General features: G+C 41.0%; 1 protein-coding gene across 1 annotated transcript in view; it reads right to left on the reverse strand.

The window, feature by feature from the left end:
- Positions 1 to 21392, reverse strand: part of ANKFN1 (ankyrin repeat and fibronectin type III domain containing 1) — a 492277-nt gene that overhangs the window by 75841 nt on the left and 395044 nt on the right. Inside the window, 1 exon segment of the mRNA XM_040436007.1 lies at positions 11428 to 11641. Coding sequence (XP_040291941.1) covers positions 11428 to 11641 — 214 coding nt within the window.

Raw genomic sequence — 21392 nt, forward strand, 5'->3', positions numbered from 1 at the left:
TAAATTATCCGCGCCACATCTCCTGTTTAAAGTGTGCGCATCCGTAAAATATCAGTGACATCCAGTGTACTTTTTCCGTAGACACTGCGAACAGTGACATTACCTGTGATGAGACACAGTTGCCAATGAGTCAACCACAATTACTGTCTCAAGAAGTTGATAAAGAGGATGAGACAGAGTTGTCAATCACTGAGGTTGTGGTTAGGTCAACAAATCAGGAGGATGATCAGAGTGAGGAAGTGAAAGAGGAGGTGGTGGACGATGAGGTCACTGACCCAACCTGGGAAGGTGGAAAGCCGACGAGGACAGCAGTACAGAGGGGGAGGGATCTTCAGCACCGCAACAGGCTGGAAGACGCAGTGGGGTGCCAAAAGGGAGAAGGCAGGCCACACCAAATAGGCCCGCCACTGTTCCACATAGCACCCCCTTGCGGAAATCTCCCTTGCCAAGGGGTAGATGTTCCGCAGTATGGCGCTTTTTTGAGGAAAGTGCGGATGACAAAAGAATAGTAGTTTGCAACCTGTGCCATACGAAAATGAGCCGGGGTGAGAACACTAGCAACCTCACCACCACCAGCATGATCCGCCACATGGCATCCAAGCACCATAATAAGTGGGACGAACACCTGGGTCCACAATCTGTGTCTGCGGGTCACACCACTGCCTCCTCTTCCCCTATGTTACGTGCTGGCCAATCCCCTGTTAAAGGCGCAGGCCCGGATGCCTTACACCAACATGTGTTCCATAACATCGCACATGCCCTGACAAACACAGTTACTGTGAAGGTCCACTTAACCACGGACACATGGACAAGTGCATTCGGCCTAGGACGCTACATTTCCCTGACGGCACACTGGGTGAATGTTGTGGAGGCCAGGAGCGAGTCGTACCCTGGGATGGCACAGGTGCTACCGACGCCAAGGATTGCGGGCCCTACGTCGATCAGGGTTTCCGCCAGCACCTACGTTATTGGCTCCAAACCACACTTCTCCTCCTCTGCCTCCTCCACTTCCATCGCCGAATTATCCATGTGCAGCACCAGTCAGTCATCAGTCGGTAGCTGGAAGCAGTGTAGCACTGCAGTGGGGAAGCGGCAACAGGCCGTGCTGAAGATGATATGCTTAGGGGACAAACAGCACACCGCCGCAGAGCTGTGGCAGGGGATAAGAGACTAGACTGAGCTATTTCTCTCGCCACTCAACCTACAACCAGGCATGGTTGTGTCTGATAATGGCTGTAACTTGGTGGCGGCTTTGGAGCTCGGCAAGCTCAGACACATCCCATGCCTAGCCCACGTGTTCAACATTGTGGGTCAGCGGTTTCTCAAAACCTACCCCAATTTGCCTGAGCTACTGGTGAAAGTGCGCTGTGTGTGTGTGCACATTTCCGCAAGTAATTAACTGATTCAGCTGGTTTGTCAACGCTGCAGCAGTGCTTGAAATTGCCAGCTCACCGGCTGTTGTGCAACATGAGCACGTGCTGGAACTCCACGTTCCACATGTTGGCCAGGCTTTGTGAGCAGCAGAGGGCAGTAGTGGAATACCGCTGCTCACAATTAAGGACAACGCTTTGCATGTGGAAGAGGTGGAAATGGGGGAAGACATTACGCAGGGTGATAGCCAGACCACCCTCATTTCATCTTCTCAATGCGAATTGGACGAAGAGGAGGAGGAGGAGCAGGAGACAGTTGCTTCCGCTACAGAGGGTAGTACCCATGGAAGTTTAATTCCATCTGTTCAGAGTGGGTGGGCAGAAGAGAAGGAAGAGTATGAGGAGATTGAGAGTGATCCTCCTGATGACGACGGCGATGTCTTGCCTGTTGGTACTGTGGCACACATGGCTGACTTCGTGTTATGCTGCCTTTCCCACGGCCCATTTGTTATGCGCATTTTAGACAACACGGATTACTGTTTTTTCACCCTTCTCGACCTCCGCTACAAAGAGAACTTCTCATCTCTCATTCCTCTGGTGGAGAGGACGAGCAAAACGGTGCAATACCAGAAGATCCTTGTTGAAAAATTGCTCCAAAAATTTCCATCTGACAATGCTGGCGGCAGAGTCCGTAGTTCCTTGGCCAAGCGAGGAGGGGAGACAAGGGGAACACACAGCAGTTCCAACAGAGGCAGGGCAACAATATCTAAAGCCTAGGTAATTTTCATGGCACCCTGCCAGCACCCTCACCCTAATGCGCGGCGTAGTGTCACAAGGAGGGAAGCATTTTGGAAGATGGTGAAGGAGTACATAGCAGACCATATCAGCGTCCTCAATGATCCCTCAGTGCCTTACAACTGCTGGGTATGCAAGCTGTACATGTAGCACAAACTGTAAAACACCAATAGAACTACAAGTACTATCGAGTGACATTGAGAGGGCAGGCAATAACCATGAGCAGACTAATACTACTGCCTTAACACCATCTTTTAGACATACGCAGAACCAGAAATACACACAACATAAAAAATCACGATATATCTATTCCAACAGAAAAAGGCCCACTCACCATCATAGTTCGCGTACTCAATCCAGACCCCAACAAAGGGGATTTAAAGTCTCAAGACATTCATCATCTGAGAGTAGGATAGATCAGTGTTTCCCAACCAGTGTGCCTCCAGCTGTTGCAAAACTACAACTCCCAGCATGCCCGCACAGCCAAAGGCTGTCTGGGCATGCTGGGAGTTGTAGTTTTGCAACAGCTTTAGGCACATTGGTTGGGAAACACTGGGATAGATTATACATCTCAAAATAATATTCATAATATCAGAAGACCTACAGCCCCCTCAAAAAAAAAAAAAATGAAACAAATGAGATCAATAATCAAAAAGAACTCACCCCAATTTTTCACCCAGATGTATCCAAATTGGAGTTCCATACTCCATTACTCACCCCAAGCAAACCAGACTCATTTCTCACCCTCAAAAACACAACACCCATCATCTCTCCCTCCATTGTATTTCCCGAAAACATAAGGGCAGAATGTGGACCACTTAATTTACCACCAACCAGGTTCTCTACCCACTCTCACTCCCCATCGTTGCCTTCATCTAGGCTTTCCACCACTTAGACTTCTTCAGATGTGGAAGCCGATTTGCTCGTCACTGTACACATCTGTACACCCCCTATCATTCCCTTGGACCCACCCAATTGTTCATCCGATACCATATACATGCATCCCCATACTACTCATACAGAATTTACTATACCCAGGACCATTCTGTAGCAGGTCCCTCCACATCTCTTTCCTTTATAGCTCTCCCTCCTCTTATTCATCCTACGGTAGCATATCCCATTCTCAAGAGTCCTAAAACCACTACCATCACTCATTTTTTTCATCCACTAGGCCAAAAACCCACAAAGAAAAAATCAAGAAGAGGCTTTTCTGCGAGAGATGCTGCATTCTGCTGTGGCCGGCGCTAGCAGAGGAATTTCCACCCACAGCGAAACAGGTGCGGGTACCAATCCTACCACGCCTGCAAGAAGAGGGCGGTTTAAAGATGTGTTGGTCACTTCGGATATGAGATCATTCTTGCAGCCAACCCATCGACAGCCGCCCTCCGGATCCAGCCTTAGGGAACGTCTAGACTGACAGGTGTCCGACTACATCGGGTTAACGGCCAATGTGGACGCTCTGAGAAGCATGGAACCCCTTGACTACTGGGTGTGCAGGCTTGACCTGTGGCCAAAGCTGGCACAATTTGCCATGGAACTCTTGGCTTGCCCCTCGTCGAGTGTCCTGTCCGAAAGGACGTTCAGCAGGGTGGATCGTGACCGATAAGCGCACTCGCTTAGCTCACGACAGTGTGGACTACCTCACATTTCTAAAAATTAATGAGGCATGAATCTCAGAGGAATTCAACACCTATGACGACCACGTGTAATTGAATTTCCTCATGCCAGCCCACACATATCCGCCACAACAAGAACAAAGAATGGTCCACTCTTTGTCTTATGTATATACAGCAGCGTAAAATACCTTTTCTGTCCGGTGAATGCCTAATTTGTGTGGCCTCTACTCCAGTGGCCTACAGTAAAATTGTTATTCAGTGACTGCCAAATGTACCTCTAGCCACATAATTACTTGTTCTTTTCTGTCAGGTGAATGCCTAATTTTTGGGGCCTGTATTGGCCTACAGTAAAATAGTTATCCAGTGACCTGACAGAAATATCTGACACCATCTAATATACCTCCAGCCACATAATCACTTGTGCTTTTCTGTCAGGTGAATGCCTAATTTTTGGGGCCAGTACTGGCCTACAGTAAAATTGTTATCCAGTGACTGCCTAATGTACCTCCAGCCACATAATCAGCTGTTCTTTTCTGTCAGGTGAATGCCTAATTTTGGAGCCTCTACTCCAGTGGCCTACAGTAAAATTGGTAACCAGTGACCTCCTAATGTACCTCCAGCCACATAATTACTTGTTCTTTTCTGTCAGGTGAATGCCTAATTTTTGGGGCCTGTACTGGTCTACAGTAAAATTGTTATCCAGTGACCGTCTAATATACCTCCAGCCAGATAATCACTTGTTCTTTTCTGTCAGATGAATGCCTAATTTTTGGGGCCTGTACTGGCCTACAGTAAAATTGTTATCCAGTGACCACCTAATGTACCTAAAGCCACATAATCACTTGTTCTTTTCTGTCAGGTGAATGCCTAATTTTTGGGGCCTGTACTGCTTTGGCCTACAGTAAAACTGTTATTCAGTGACCACCTAATGTATCTCCAGCCACATAATAACTTGTTCTTTTCTGTCAGGTAAATGCCTAATGTTTGGGGCCTGTACTCCACTGGCCTACAGTAAAATTGTTATTCAGTTTCCGCCAAATGTACCTCCAGCCACATAATCACTTATTCTTTTCTGTCAGGTGAATGACTAATTTTTGGGGCCTGTACTGCTTTGGCCTACAGTAAAACTGTTATCCAGTGACCGCTTAATGTATCTCCAGCCAAATAATCATGTGTTATTTTCTGTCAGGTGAATGCCTAATTTTTGGGGCCTCACAGTAAAATTGTTATCCAGTGACCGTCTAATATACCTCCAGCCACATAATCACTTGTTCTTTTCTGTCAGGTGAATGCCTAATTTTTGGGGCCTGTACTCCACTGGCCTGCAGTAAAATTGTTATTTGGTGACGGCCTAATATACCTCCAGCCACATAATCACTTGTTCTTTTCTGTCAGGTGAATGCCTAATTTTTGGGGCCTGTACTCCACTGGCCTACAGTAAAATTGTTACCCAGTTCGCGAATCGTCCCAGCCGATGTTTGTCCATTGCTACTGTTGAACACTAAAAACTTGCTAAACGCTGCCCCCCGTACATACATAACTCCTATATGTGCACTGATAATACTGTATGGCCCACTGTAGTGTTTAAATCGTTACCAATATATCCATATGAAGATTCTAATAAATAAAATATAATAAAAGTTAGGTTTTATATTTAGTAGCAGGTGAAAAATAGGGCGATCTCTAGTCTGTAATGACTATATTAAAATAAGGTATATTAAATAATACGCCCATCATTTGCTAAGTGGGTCATTTTGAAAGTAAGTAACCAATAGATACATTGGCATATGCCCTGAAAACAGAATTTTAGAGATGTCTGTAAATTTATTAAAGCTGAAAAATCTAAATTTCTCATGGATCTAAATATTCAGACCTTGTGCTATGACACTTGAAATCTAGCTCTGGGGCAACTCATTTCTCTTGATCATCTTTGAGATGTTTCTACTACTTGATTGAAGTTCACCTGTGGTAAATTCAGTTGAATGGACATGATTTGAAAAGACACAGCCCTGTCTATATAAGGTTTATGCATATCAGAGCAAAAACAAAGCCATGAGGAGGAAAGAACTGCCTGTAGACCTCAGAGACAGGATTGTGTGGAGGCACTGATCTGGTGAAGGGGACAAAAAATTCTGCTGTACTGAAAATTTCCAAGAGCACAGTGGTCTCCATAATTCTTAAATGGAAGAAGTTTGGAACAACCAGGACTCATCCTAGAGCTGTCCGCCCCTCCAAACTAAGTAATCTGGGGAGAAGGGCCTCGGTAAGAGAGGTGACCAAAAACCTAATGGTCACTCAGGCAGAGCTCCACCAATCAAAGGCATAAAAGCCCACTGGGTCTTTTCAAAAAATCACCTGAAGGACTTTGGTTTATGCAAACAAGGCTGACATTTTTGGCCTCAATTCTATGTGTTATGTCTGGAGGAAACCAGACACCGCTCATCACCTGCCTAATACCATTGCTGCAGTGAAACATGGTGATTAGTGTTGATCACGAATATTCAAATTTAGAATTTTTAGGTAAATATAGGTAATTCAAAAATCCGTGAATATTTAGAATATAGTGATATATATTCGTAATTTCGACTATTCGAGATTTTTTTATTGCGAATTTTCATAATGCGAGTTTTTATCGCAAATTTTTCAATTGCCGAGTAAAAACATGATTCCTCCCTGCTTCTTGCTTGTGGGCCATTGACTCATTGGCTCACAAGCAAGAAGCAGGGAGGAATTATGACTTCAAATGGGAAAAATGATGAATATTCTAAAAAACTAATATATAGCACTATATCGAATATATTCATTTTTTAGAATATTCGTAATATTCTAAAACAAGAATATATTGCAATATAGCGAATATTCGAAAAAAAAACTAATATAGAGCAATTTAGCTAATATAGTGCTATAATTTTCTTTGTCTAATAGTTGTAATTTTTTTTCTCATGTGAAGTTCAGATTGGAAACAAATTACAACTATTTAAAAAAAAGATTATAGCACGATATTAGCTAAATTGCTCTACATTCTTTTTTTTCGAATATTGGCTGTGATGCTATATATTCTTGTTTTAGAATATTACGAATATTCGAAAAAAAAACAAATATATTCGATATAGTGTTATGACTCATTAGTCCAAAAGCAAGAAGCAGGGAGGAATCATGGTTTTGCTCGGCAATTGAAAAAGTTGCGATAAAAATTAGCATTACGAAAATTCACATATTACGCGATCATTACCTTGTCGATTTATCGAGCAAAATAAATCGTAGAATATAACGAATATTCGAATTTGCGAATATTCGCCGAATATTCTACAAAATATTCGCGAAATATCGCGAATTCGAATATGACTACTGCCGCTCATCACTAATGGTGATGTCAGCATCATGGTATGGGGTGTTTTTCAGTGGCTGGGACATGGAGACTGGTCATGTTTGGGGGAAAGCTGAATGGAGCAAAGAACATAGATAATCTTAATGGAACACACAATCAAGACAACACAGGAGTGGGTTAGGGACAACTTTGTGAATTTCCTTTAGTGTCTCAGCCAGAGCCCTGACCTTAACCCAATCAGACATCTCTGGTGAGATCTGAAAATGGCTGTCCATCAAATGTCCCCATTCAAACTGATAGAGCCTGAGGGAATCTGCAGAGAAGAATGGTAGACAATCCCCCAAATCCAGGTGTGTAAACCTTGTGGCATCATATCCAATGAGACTGGAGGCTGTAATCACTGCCAAAGGGGCTTGAACTAAGTCCTGAGTAAAGGCTTCTGGCATCCAGTACTCTTCCTGATGCACGCTGTGCTGTGACCCGATGCCCCCCAGCGTGAGGTCACTGAGCGCCGATGTCCTCACGCTATACACAGTCACAGCACAGCGAGCAGCCGAGGAAAACCAGGAAGCAGTGAGTACAGAGCCTGGAGAGCACTGCATTCACTGTTTCCTGGTCCTCCTATACTAAGGAGTGCTTCCATGATGGAAGGGCTTATTAATATTCGCCCCATAAGATGCACTGACATTTCCCCCCAACTTTGGAGGGGAAAAAGGTGCGTCTAATACAGCGAAAAATATGGTGATCACTATTATTTAGATCTTGGCTTTGTCCCTGAAGTCCAGCAGTTTAGCAACAATGTCCCTGATGCTCAGTGATTGGCTATCCACAGCTTCAGGTTCCTGCATTAATCTATTTCATCAGTGCAAGATGTAGAGAGCAGAATAGCTGTCACCTAATGGCAGCCATAGCCATTAGACAGCTGTCGGCTGAGCGCTCACTTGGCTGATAGTATCGACTGGTAGAAGCTGTGATTGTTACAAGGAGAGGGCTACAGCAGAAGGGACACCCCTCTAAGCTGTGATAGGGAGAGAGCTGAAGCAGAAAGGACATAACCCCTGAGCTGTGATAGGGAGAGAGCTGCAGCAGAAAGGACACACCTCCTGAGTTCTGATAGGTCAAATTCTGTAGCAGAAAGGACATAACCCTTGAGAAAGGACATGCCCCCTGAGCCCCCAGCTTGAAAAATATCTAGCAGAACAATTGGAGCAATGAATGGTGAGATCTCTGGACCCATATGCGGTACAGGGCTGGTTTTGGAGATTTATTTTTAGAGATTGTTTTGTACTATATGATGTCAGATTTTCATTTTTCTTTTTTTACCGTAATTGTGGAATAACCCCTTTAAACATTCTAGTTATTCAGGCCTTTAACAATAAATTTATTGGATGGCTAATCTAAAGCTTTCTTGATGAGTCATTCATTGACATAAAGCATTGTAGGTGCCTGTGCCTCCTTTCATTTGATTCCTTTATTATCGAAGTACAAAGAGAAAACAAGACAAGTCTTTACATAGCAAAGAAAGGGAGAGAATAAATTAAACCACAAACCTCCAGAACATTTACCGCTAAATCAAGTGACCTATTTTAACCACATCAAGGAATGTAAAAGCAAACAACTTGAGGTGCACAGAACCATGCACAAACTACGTCTAAATCCTAACTTTTCCTGCAATATAAATAAGCAAACACCTATTCTTTACCGGGAGCCCATTCTACTTCTCCTCGAATTATAGCCGATCACTGAAGCAGATCCACGGAGCATTATATTAGCTTCTTAGATGAATCGTGGCTTTTCTTCATGCTCTGCTCCAAATCATAGACGTCCAAAATGAGTTGATTTCACTCACACTTATTCCACCACCTGTCTGGAACTGTTTAGATGGGAGGGTTTTCTTTTAGTGGTTTTCTGGTTAAACTGACTTAGTGGTAAATTGGGCTCCTTTGAAGTGGTGAGGGCTGTAACATTTACTGTATACACTACAGCTACCCACTGTTATTCTTCATTAGTGTATTGCTGGATGAGATGGGAGATTTGAGGGAAATTAGAGGATCAAGCGCTAGGCTCACTAGACTGCTACTATATAAATCCTAATCATATAATACATCGGATGAGGTCTGACTTTTAAAAAAGGTATGATAGAATATAAGTATATACTCAATGACCTAGAGTTTTTCTTCAAGAGCCATGACAATCATATGACCTGAAATTAGTTAAATACATAAAAGCCACCAAATGTCAAAATTGTCCAAAACATCTTTCAGCTGGTGCCATCCATAACCCAAGGCACAGGGCCACATAGAGCAGAAGCCAGTCGGTCAAGAAGCCCCATACTGCGACCAAAATCTGTGCCAGAGAGCATGTCAGAAAGGTTTGAAAACGGACTATGGATGGCTTTTTGCCCTATAGAGATGCGGACATGCACGGCTAGATTGCCGCTAGCATGTCCTCAATATACCTGTTCCATATCTTCTCTTTGCTCACAAAGTCAGATCGCCATAATTTCGCAATGCGCGAGATCGCTCATGCACAGTGCCGGCATAGTGTTCCTTCCCTGTGCTGGCATCAGCCTCAGGGAAGGAACTGCGCATGAGCGAGCACGCGCACCGCGAGATTACGGCGATCTGACTTCGTGAGCAAGGAGGAGATTCCTTGATACAGGCGGTGCTGGGCTCCAGAACGGTTAGTACAGCCCCTTGGGCTCATTACCAGGCTGATTTACATATATATAAAATCATTTTTTACACTTAATAAAACCACTCAGAGATACGGGACAGGTATATTGCGACCATGCTAGCGGCGATCTAGCCGTGCATGTCCGCATCTCTATTGGGTAAAAAGAGGTGACAGAATCCCTTTAAAGACGGTCTGTCAGCAATTTGTCCCTATTAAACCACTTGGCAGCTGAAGGCATCTGTGTTGCTCACATGTTCATATGTGCCCGCATTGCTGAGAAAAATGAAGTTTTAATATATGCAAATGAGCCTCTAGGAGCAACGGGGGAGTTGCCATTACTCCTAGAGGCTCTGCTCTCTCTGCAACTATTGCGCTCTCTGTACTCTGATTGACAGTGTCAGGTGTGATGACATGTTTTATTCCTGGTCCTGTCAATCAAAGTGCAGAGGGCACAGCAGTTTCAGGGAGAGCAGAGCCTCTAGGAGTAATTGCAATGCCCCTGTTGCTCCCAGGAGTTCATTTGCATATATTAAAACATAATTTTTTCTCAGCAGTGCGGACACATATGAACATGTGACAAACACAGATGCCTTCAGCTGCCAAGTGCACATGTAACAGGTCAGCCAGTATCATAGGGAAAAAACTGCTGACAGATGCCCTTTAACAACCAGTGTTAAAACTGCGCCAAACAGCATCTCAGCTGCATGAGTTCAATTTGTGTGGTCTTACCTTAATGACCATAATGCATTATTTAAAAACTAGGGGGTTTTAAGGGGTTGTCTGGCCTAAGAGCTACCCTACCTTAGAGGTTGGAAGATATATCCTACAAAAAAAAAAAAAACACTCTCCTGTCAGCAGTCCCACTGTTCCAATAGCGCTGCCTCATTCTTGATCACTTTTGGTATCCAGCGAGACCAGAAGTGGCTTTTTTCCATGACTGCTGCAACCAATCACTGGCCTTGGTGGTCACAGCTGCTTGAATGAAACATCACTGTAATGATGGCCTCCTGTTCAATTACATGTGACCGCTGAGGCCAATAATTGACCACAGCAGTCTATCTGGGATCAGAAGCAGCCAGGAATGCTGGGAAGGTGGCACTGGGATCAGATGAGTCAAGTATTTTTTGTTTTTGTTTTAATAGGGCACACCTTCTGTAGCTGGCTAGCTAAGACCTGGCCTAGGTTGCTAACATAGCTTATACAGCTAGACCTGCCAATAACCTTAATACAATTCCTATGTTTCTGTGTGTGTTATTTACAGTGACTTAATGTTTGGATGTCATATAACTGTGTTATATATATTGTGTTCACAGAAGCAGAAAAGATAATATGCCTTTAAGATTCATTATATGGATGTGAGGTTAGCTCAATGACACAGCAGAAACAACAGAAAGCACAGAGTTAAACTGTTGCTGCTGGTCAGGAGTCTTAGCCAATCACAGCCAGTTTCACACACAACCTGTGTGCGAAAATCCCTAGCAGGAGCTGCTAGAAATTATTATTCACCAGAGAGGGAAGCTGAACAGACATTCACTCCACTAAGAGCTGTGTTTTATGGAAGCAGAGAGGCCAAAATAGGTATTTAAAACAGTTATATAATGGAAGGAACACCACTAATACCCATGCTTGACAGAAATCTTACCACTTGTGGTCTTCCTCCCATGCAGCTCTGGGGATGGTGAAGGGGATGGGAGACAGTCTAGGTGAGAAGATGTGGAATTGTTTTTTTTCTGATTTTGTTCTTCTGTGAGGTCGAGAAATTTTGTGATTGACAATCCGGCTACTGGCTGTTTATATCTAGCATACTGAAGAGCATCCATGATCCATCTAATTTCACGCCAAATTTCATCGGTTTGCTGCAAAGAGTGACAAATGATTAAATATGCAATTACCTGTATAGTAGTATAGCAGCAGTACTATAGTCATATAACAGTATTACAGTAGTATAGCAGCAGTACTATAGTCATATAACAGTATTATAGTAGTATAGCAGCAGTACTATAGTCATATAACAGTAGTATAGTAGTATAGCAGCAGTGCTATAGTCGTATAACAGTATTATAGTAGTATAGCAGTAGTGCTATAGTCATATAACAGTATTATAGTAGTATAGCAGCAGTGCTATAGTCATATAACAGTATTATAGTAGTATAGCAGCAGTGCTATAGTCATATAACAGTATTATAGTAGTATAGCAGTAGTACTATAGTTGTATAACAGTATTATAGTAGTATAGCAGTAGTGCTATAGTCATATAACAGTATTATAGTAGTATAGCAGCAGTGCTATAGTCATATAACAGTATTATAGTAGTATAGCAGTAGTACTATAGTCGTATAACAGTATTATAGTAGTATAGCAGCAGTGCTATAGTCATATAACAGTATTATAGTAGTATAGCAGCAGTGCTATAGTCATATAACAGTATTATAGTTAGTAGAAAAGACCGGCACTCGCTGTAGATGAATCTTTGTATTTATTCAGTCACATGTACAGGCAATAAGTGAAGCGTTTCGGTGCTACCGCACCTTCATCAGCACCGAAACGCATCACTTATTGCCTGTACATGTGACTAAATAAATACAAAGATTCATCTACAGCGAGTGCCGGTCTTTTCTACTAATTTTACATTGGGACGCCATCCCATAGACTCGTGCACCGCGACTTCAAACAGCAGTGCCGACCTGTGATCATCATATTACTTACAGTATTATAGTAGTATAGCAGCAGTGCTATAGTCATATAACAGTATTATAGTAGTATAGTAGCAGTGCTATAGTCATATAACAGTATTATAGTAGTATAGCAGCAGTGCTATAGTCGTATAACAGTATTATAGTAGTATAGTAGCAGTGCTATAGTCATATAACAGTATTATAGTAGTATAGCAGCAGTGCTATAGTCATATAACAGTATTATAGTAGTATAGCAGCAGTGCTATAGTCATATAACAGTATTATAGTAGCATAGCAGCAGTACTATAGTCATATAACAGTATTATAGTAGCATAGCAGCAGTACTATAGTAATATAACAGTATTATAGTAGTATAGCAGCAGTGCTATAGTCGTATAACAGTATTATAGTAGTATAGCAGCAGTACTATAGTCATATAACAGTATTATAGTAGCATAGCAGCAGTGCTATAGTCATATAACAGTATTATAGTAGTATAGCAGCAGTGCTATAGTCGTATAACAGTATTATAGTAGTATAGTAGCAGTGCTATAGTCGTATAACAGTATTATAGTAGCATAGCAGCAGTACTATAGTCATATAACAGTATTATAGTAGCATAGCAGCAGTACTATAGTCATATAACAGTAGTATAGTAGCATAGCAGCAGTGCTATAGTCATATAACAGTATTATAGTAGCATAGCAGCAGTGCTATAGTCGTATAACAGTATTATAGTAGTATAGTAGCAGTGTTATAGTCATATAACAGTATTATAGTAGTATAGCAGCAGTGCTATAGTCGTATAAGAGTACAGTATTATAGTAGTATAGTAGCAGTGCTATAGTCGTATAACAGTATTATAGTAGTATAGCAGCAGTGCTATAGTCATATAACAGTATTATAGTAGTATAGCAGCAGTGCTATAGTCATATAACAGTATTATAGTTAGTAGAAAAGACCGGCACTCGCTGTAGATGAATCTTTGTATTTATTCAGTCACATGTACAGGCAATAAGTGAAGCGTTTCGGTGCTACCGCACCTTCATCAGCACCGAAACGCATCACTTATTGCCTGTACATGTGACTGAATAAATACAAAGATTCATCTACAGCGAGTGCCGGTCTTTTCTACTAATTTTACATTGGGACGCCATCCCATAGACTCGTGCACCGCGACTTCAAACAGCAGTGCCGACCTGTGATCATCATATTACTTACAGTATTATAGTAGTATAGCAGCAGTGCTATAGTCATATAACAGTATTATAGTAGTATAGTAGCAGTGCTATAGTCATATAACAGTATTATAGTAGTATAGCAGCAGTGCTATAGTCGTATAACAGTATTATAGTAGTATAGTAGCAGTGCTATAGTCATATAACAGTATTATAGTAGTATAGCAGCAGTGCTATAGTCATATAACAGTATTATAGTAGTATAGCAGCAGTGCTATAGTCATATAACAGTATTATAGTAGCATAGCAGCAGTACTATAGTCATATAACAGTATTATAGTAGCATAGCAGCAGTACTATAGTAATATAACAGTATTATAGTAGTATAGCAGCAGTGCTATAGTCGTATAACAGTATTATAGTAGTATAGCAGCAGTACTATAGTCATATAACAGTATTATAGTAGCATAGCAGCAGTGCTATAGTCATATAACAGTATTATAGTAGTATAGCAGCAGTGCTATAGTCGTATAACAGTATTATAGTAGTATAGTAGCAGTGCTATAGTCGTATAACAGTATTATAGTAGCATAGCAGCAGTACTATAGTCATATAACAGTATTATAGTAGCATAGCAGCAGTACTATAGTCATATAACAGTAGTATAGTAGCATAGCAGCAGTGCTATAGTCATATAACAGTATTATAGTAGCATAGCAGCAGTGCTATAGTCGTATAACAGTATTATAGTAGTATAGTAGCAGTGTTATAGTCATATAACAGTATTATAGTAGTATAGCAGCAGTGCTATAGTCGTATAAGAGTACAGTATTATAGTAGTATAGTAGCAGTGCTATAGTCGTATAACAGTATTATAGTAGTATAGCAGCAGTGCTATAGTCATATAACAGTATTATAGTAGTATAGCAGCAGTGCTATAGTCATATAACAGTATTATAGTTAGTAGAAAAGACCGGCACTCGCTGTAGATGAATCTTTGTATTTATTCAGTCACATGTACAGGCAATAAGTGACGCGTTTCGGTGCTACCGCACCTTCATCAGCACCGAAACGCATCACTTATTGCCTGTACATGTGACTGAATAAATACAAAGATTCATCTACAGCGAGTGCCGGTCTTTTCTACTAATTTTACATTGGGACGCCATCCCATAGACTCGTGCACCGCGACTTCAAACAGCAGTGCCGACCTGTGATCATCATATTACTTACAGTATTATAGTAGTATAGCAGCAGTGCTATAGTCATATAACAGTATTATAGTAGTATAGTAGCAGTGCTATAGTCATATAACAGTATTATAGTAGTATAGCAGCAGTGCTATAGTCGTATAACAGTATTATAGTAGTATAGCAGCAGTGCTATAGTCATATAACAGTATTATAGTAGCATAGCAGCAGTACTATAGTCATATAACAGTATTATAGTAGCATAGCAGCAGTACTATAGTCATATAACAGTATTATAGTAGTATAGCAGCAGTGCTATAGTCATATAACAGTATTATAGTAGTATAGCAGCAGTGCTATAGTCATATAACAGTATTATAGTAGCATAGCAGCAGTGCTATAGTCGTATAACAGTATTATAGTAGCATAGCAGCAGTGCTATAGTCGTATAACAGTATTATAGTAGTATAGTAGCAGTGCTATAGTCGTATAACAGTATTATAGTAGCATAGCAGCAGTACTATAGTCATATAACAGTATTATAGTAGCATAGCAGCAGTACTATAGTCATATAACAGTATTATAGTAGTATAGTAGCAGTGCTATAGTCATATAACAGTATTATAGTAGCATAGCAGCAGTGCTATAGTCGTATAACAGTATTATAGTAGCATAGCAGCAGTGCTATAGTCATATAACAGTATTATAGTAGTATAGCAGCAGTGCTATAGTCGTATAACAGTACAGTATTATAGTAGTATAGCAGCAGTGCTATAGTCGTATAACAGTATTATAGTAGTATAGTAGCAGTGCTATAGTCATATAACAGTATTATAGTAGTATAGCAGCAGTGCTATAGTCGTATAACAGTACAGTACTATAGTAGTATAGCAGCAGTGCTATAGTCGTATAAGAGTACAGTATTATAGTAGTATAGTAGCAGTGCTATAGTCGTATAACAGTATTATAGTAGTCTAGCAGCAGTGCTATAGTCATATACCAGTATTATAGTAGTATAGCAGCAGTGCTATAGTCGTATAACAGTATTATCGTAGTATAGCAGCAGTGCTATAGTCATATAACAGTATTATAGTAGTATAGCAGCAGTACTATAGTCGTATAACAGTATTATCGTAGTATAGCAGCAGTGCTATAGTCGTTTAACAGTATTATAGTAGTATAGCAGCAGTGCTATAGTCATATAACAGTATTATAGTAGCATAGCAGCAGTGCTATAGTCGTATAACAGTATTATAGTAGTATAGCAGCAGTGCTATAGTCGTATAACAGTATTATAGTAGTATAACAGCAGTGCTATAGTCATATAACAGTATTATAGTAGTATAGTAGCAGTGCTATAGTCATAGTACAGTATTATAGTAGTATAGCAGCAGTGCTATAGTCGTATAACAGTATTATAGTAGTATAGCAGCAGTGCTATAGTCATATAACAGTATTATAGTAGTATAGCAGCAGTGCTATAGTCATATAACAGTATTATAGTAGTATAGCAGCAGTGCTATAGTCATATAACAGTATTATAGTAGTATAGCAGCAGTGCTATAGTCGTATAACAGTATTATCGTAGTATAGCAGCAGTGCTATAGTCGTATAACAGTATTATAGTAGTATAGCAGCAGTGCTATAGTCATATAACAGTATTATAGTAGTATAGTAGCAGTGCTATAGTCATATAACAGTATTATAGTAGCATAGCAGCAGTGCTATAGTCGTATAACAGTATTATAGTAGTATAGTAGCAGTGCTATAGTCGTATAACAGTATTATAGTAGTATAGTAGCAGTGCTATAGTCGTATAACAGTATTATAGTAGTATAGTAGCAGTGCTATAGTTGTATAACAGTATTATAGTAGTATAGCAGCAGTGCTATAGTCGTATAACAGTATTATAGTAGTATAGTAGCAGTGCTATAGTCGTATAACAGTATTATAGTAGTATAGTAGCAGTGCTATAGTTGTATAACAGTATTATAGTAGTATAGCAGCAGTGCTATAGTCGTATAACAGTATTATAGTAGTATAGCAGTAGTGCTATAGTCATATAACAGTATTATAGTAGTATAGCAGCAGTGCTATAGTCATATAACAGTATTATAGTAGTATAGTAGCAGTGCTATAGTCGAATAAGAGTACAGTATTATAGTAGTATAGTAGCAGTGCTATAGTCATATAACAGTATTATAGTAGTATAGTAGCAGTGCTATAGTTGTATAACAGTATTATAGTAGTATAGCAGCAGTGCTATAGTCGTATAACAGTATTATAGTAGTATAGTAGCAGTGCTATAGTCGAATAAGAGTACAGTATTATAGTAGTATAGTAGCAGTGCTATAGTCATATAACAGTATTATAGTAGTATAGTAGCAGTGCTATAGTCGTATAACAGTATTATAGTAGTATAGCAGTAGTGCTATAGTCGTATAACAGTATTATAGTAGTATAGCAGCAGTGCAATAGCAGTAGTATAGTAATATAGCTGTATTGTACTAGAATATTAGAGTATAGTAGTTTAGCAAATGCATACACTGGTAATATAGTAGTGCTATAGTACTATAGCAGTATTATAGCAGCAGTAGAGTATGCAAAACACCAGTACCATATAGCTGCAGTATAACATTTATAGCACCAGGAGAAGTATTGAAGCAGCATAATAACATAACAACATTAGGCCTCCTGCACACGAACGTGTGCTGCCCCTTGCCGTATTGCGGACTGCATTTGCGGATCCGCAATACACAGGCGCCATTCCATTGGCATTCCGCTTCACGGATGTGGACCCATTCACTTCAATGGGTCCACAAATCCGGAGATGCGGAATGGTGCAGAACGGAAGCATGGAACGGAACCCTACGGAAGCACTACGGAGTGCTTCCGTGGGGTTTCGGACCGTACTTCCGTTCCGCAAAAAGATAGAACATGTCCTATCTTTTTGCGGAATGGGTGGATCGCGGACCCATTAAAGTGAACGGGTCCGCGAACCGCTGCGGCTGCCCCACGGTCGGTGTTCGTGCATTGCGGCCCCGTTCGTGTGCAGGAGGCCTTATAGTAGTATAGCAGCAGTATACAGTAGTATTTATAGCTGCAGTATAGTAGTAGGACAGTATGTATAGCAGCAATATAGTATTTATAGCAGCAGTATAGTATGTATAGCAGCAGTATAAACGTATAGCATCAGAATAGCAGCGGTATAGTATTTGTAGCAGCAGAATAGTATGTATAGCAGTATAGTACTTATAGCAGCAGTATATATGTATAGCAGCAGTATATATGTATAGCAGCAGTATATATGTATAGCAGCAGTATAGAATTATAACAGTATTATATAAGTATAGCAGAATTTTAGCAGACGACAGTATGTTTAGCAGGATCGGTGGGGGACTGAAAAGGCAAGCAGCGTACTACTGACATCAGTGTGCAGCACTGCTTTTTTATTTATTGTGCCGGGACGTCAGTATGTATGGCGTATGCCGGCTGAGCTTAGTGCTTGGCTGCAGTAGTAATGTGCCACTACTGTATGTAAATGTTGACATTTTAAAACAAGACTGGCAGAGGACTGGAATACTTTATAGGATTGGTAAGTGATTGAAGAGGTTTTATAATTTTTTTCTAAATTTTTTAAAGCATTGGTTTCTATTTTTATTTAGAAAACAGATAACTTTAAGCATGGTCAGTGGTGGAATGGAGAAGAATTAAAGGACCAGCAGGAACAGTACATCTTTTGATATCCTTTGAATCCCTGAGTCCTGCCCCCCCTCCCCCTCAGGCCCTGCACTAGGCATAATACAGAGTACCGGTTTTGCCTGGAGTATTCCTTTAAGACACTTTTTATTTTGAAAAGTTATTACATGTCTAATTTGTCACTCTGTGGTCATGTCCAAATAGTAAACATTTAGGGGGTCATTTATCAAGACCGGCGTTTTGGACGTTATGTAGATGCCAGTCTCTACATAACGTAGGGTCTGGCCATGTGACTTGCTTCGGGTACTTTCACACTTGCAGCAGGACGGATCTTCACAGGCTGTTCACCTTCCGCTATTTCGCCGTGCCGCTGGACTGCCGCATCGTCCCCATTGACTAAAACGGGGACGGGGGCGGAGCTCCGGCGCAGTACGTCAATTCGCGGTGAGAGGCCGCCGGACTAAAAAGTCGGACATGCAGGACTTTTAGTCGGTCGGCCTTTCGCCGTGCACTGCTGTGCTGCGCCGGAGCTCCGCCCCCGTCCCTATTATAGTCAATGGGGACGGTGCGGCGGTCCGGCGGCACGGCGAAATAGCGGAAGGACGGATCCGACAGGGTGAACAGCCTGTCGAATCCGTCCTGCCGCAAGTGTGAAAGTACCCTAAAATCTACACCACTCCCTTGCTGACGTACATAAAAGCGCTGCGTTTATATTTTTGTTTAGTGTATTTGTACCGTTTGTGAATACATGAGTAATGTGTGAATAAAAACATAAAAACATTTAAAGGGGTTGTGATAAGATTATAAGTTATCCCTTATCCATGGGATAGTTGATAACTATCTGATTGTTGCTGGAACCCTCACCGATACAGTTGAAGGCAGAGGTCAGGTCAGGCAGAGTTGGTATGAATCTGTGAAACTAATCCGAGGTCTGAGCAGGCAGTATGGTAAACTGGCAATAGTCAAGTCAGGCAGCAGAGGGTCAGAATCGGTAACCAGGTAATGGTCGGCAAACAGGCAGACAAACAGGAACAGCACACCTTCATTTGGAATTAGGCAAGCTAGACAACACAAAGCTCAGGCATCCTATCGCTCGGGAAGCTGCCTTATATTCCCAGAGACAGCCAACCATATGCTAAGGAAGAGTTAAGGTCCTTCAAGAGCCAGGAAGCACGAGCACTCTACTTGTGACGAGAGCAGGCCTGGCAGAGAAGCACAGGATGCGGTCTGGAGAAGAAGAACACATTTTTATCGGCCAGGCCCACTGTGGAAGAGGAGGAGCATTGGGTCCAAACCCCTGAGCAGGATTGGGAAGATGAATAAGGTGGCGCTCGTGCCTGACTAGGAGAGCAGGACAGTGGAATGGGGCGGAATTAGGAACATTGTGGAAACACTGCTAGCTAAATAGAAGACCTAAGAATATATATACAGGTATAGGCTATTATAGAACGTGTAATTTAGTGATGCATAGATAATAAAATTAAGGAATCCGAAAATTTTATGGCATCAGTAATAATGAACAATAAATTTTGGGTGTTTACAACCTTATCTATTTCTACATAAACAGAGGGAGAAATGTTCTCTCCTGGTCTGTCTGGACCTTGATTTTCATAACTATACCATATTTACATAGCCTTTCCCTGCTCTCTGTAATGTGCGGTTTGTGGAATGACTGTTGTACAGTTTTAATGTATGATCACACACATGTTCCTGTGGTTTGTGGTCAGTGCTGAAGATCACTGTGGTCTGCACAGATGATTTATTCCTTACAAGGTATGGTACAGCTGCTTTTTATTAGCATGGAACCCGGGGCGATCTTACAATCAGCTAAGAGATATTCTGTGCCTATGTGTGGACTGAGATAAGCAGTTCAATCAGGCTATCTACCATCTACTACATACAAGGCAAAGGTATTACATATAAATAGTCAAAAGGCGTCATGTATCCATCTGTCTGAAGGAAAAAAAACGCAAACAGATTTCTGCATTGTCTTGGATAGTGGCAGGGAAGGTGAAAAACCTTTTGTGTGGTTAAAAATAAATAAATAAAATTCTCTCTCTTGCCTGGCAGTGTAGACCTGGCACCATCATAATTATCCTCCTGTACGTGAGCCAGTTTTCATGTAGGCAGCATTTTAGTAATCCTCCTTTGAGGTGCATGCAATACTATATTTAATCTGCATTAATAATAATACCAGAGTTGTCAACCTGATTTTCTTTCTTTCCGGCCAATTTATCAAAAATCATAAAAGTTATACTATAGGTGATCTATGTACTGATATGATATACTTGTGTTTTATGTAGTGTCAGGAATTTACTGACGGTTGGCAACCCTGAAGACTGCCAAAAAGCTCAATCTCACCCCCTCTCCTCTCTCTCTCCCTCTCTTTATTCTTCCAATACAAATCACAAAAAAACTGCAATTTGACCTGGAAAATTCTGGCCAAATTTGCGAATTTTAGGATCTTTTCACTCATCTCTAGTAAATATTTTATGCACTTATTTTTTTTACAAAACCAGTTGGATGGTTTTCTGGTTATAATTTTTTAGGTCCCTCCATGTAATCTACCTGGCTCTTTACCTACTTTTTTTTGTTTAGACTTAGCACAGGAAACATCCTCAATTAACTCTTTCAGTCATACCATCAATGCTACCAGAAGAAGGAAGTGTCACTCAAATAGAACATCACACATTACACTAATGAATGCAGTGCTCTTCTGTGGTCATCTTTTTCTAGTCCTATCAAGAGAACAATAAAGATATCATACTGTTCTCCCAATTATACAGCTACTATTATACTAGCAGATAACATTATCCCCCTCCCCATAGCAACAGTAAACTGCTATTATCTATCTATGTAGGAGGT

The sequence above is a fragment of the Bufo bufo genome, chromosome 6 (genome assembly GCF_905171765.1).
Source record: "Bufo bufo chromosome 6, aBufBuf1.1, whole genome shotgun sequence".
Lineage (NCBI taxonomy): Eukaryota > Metazoa > Chordata > Amphibia > Anura > Bufonidae > Bufo > Bufo bufo.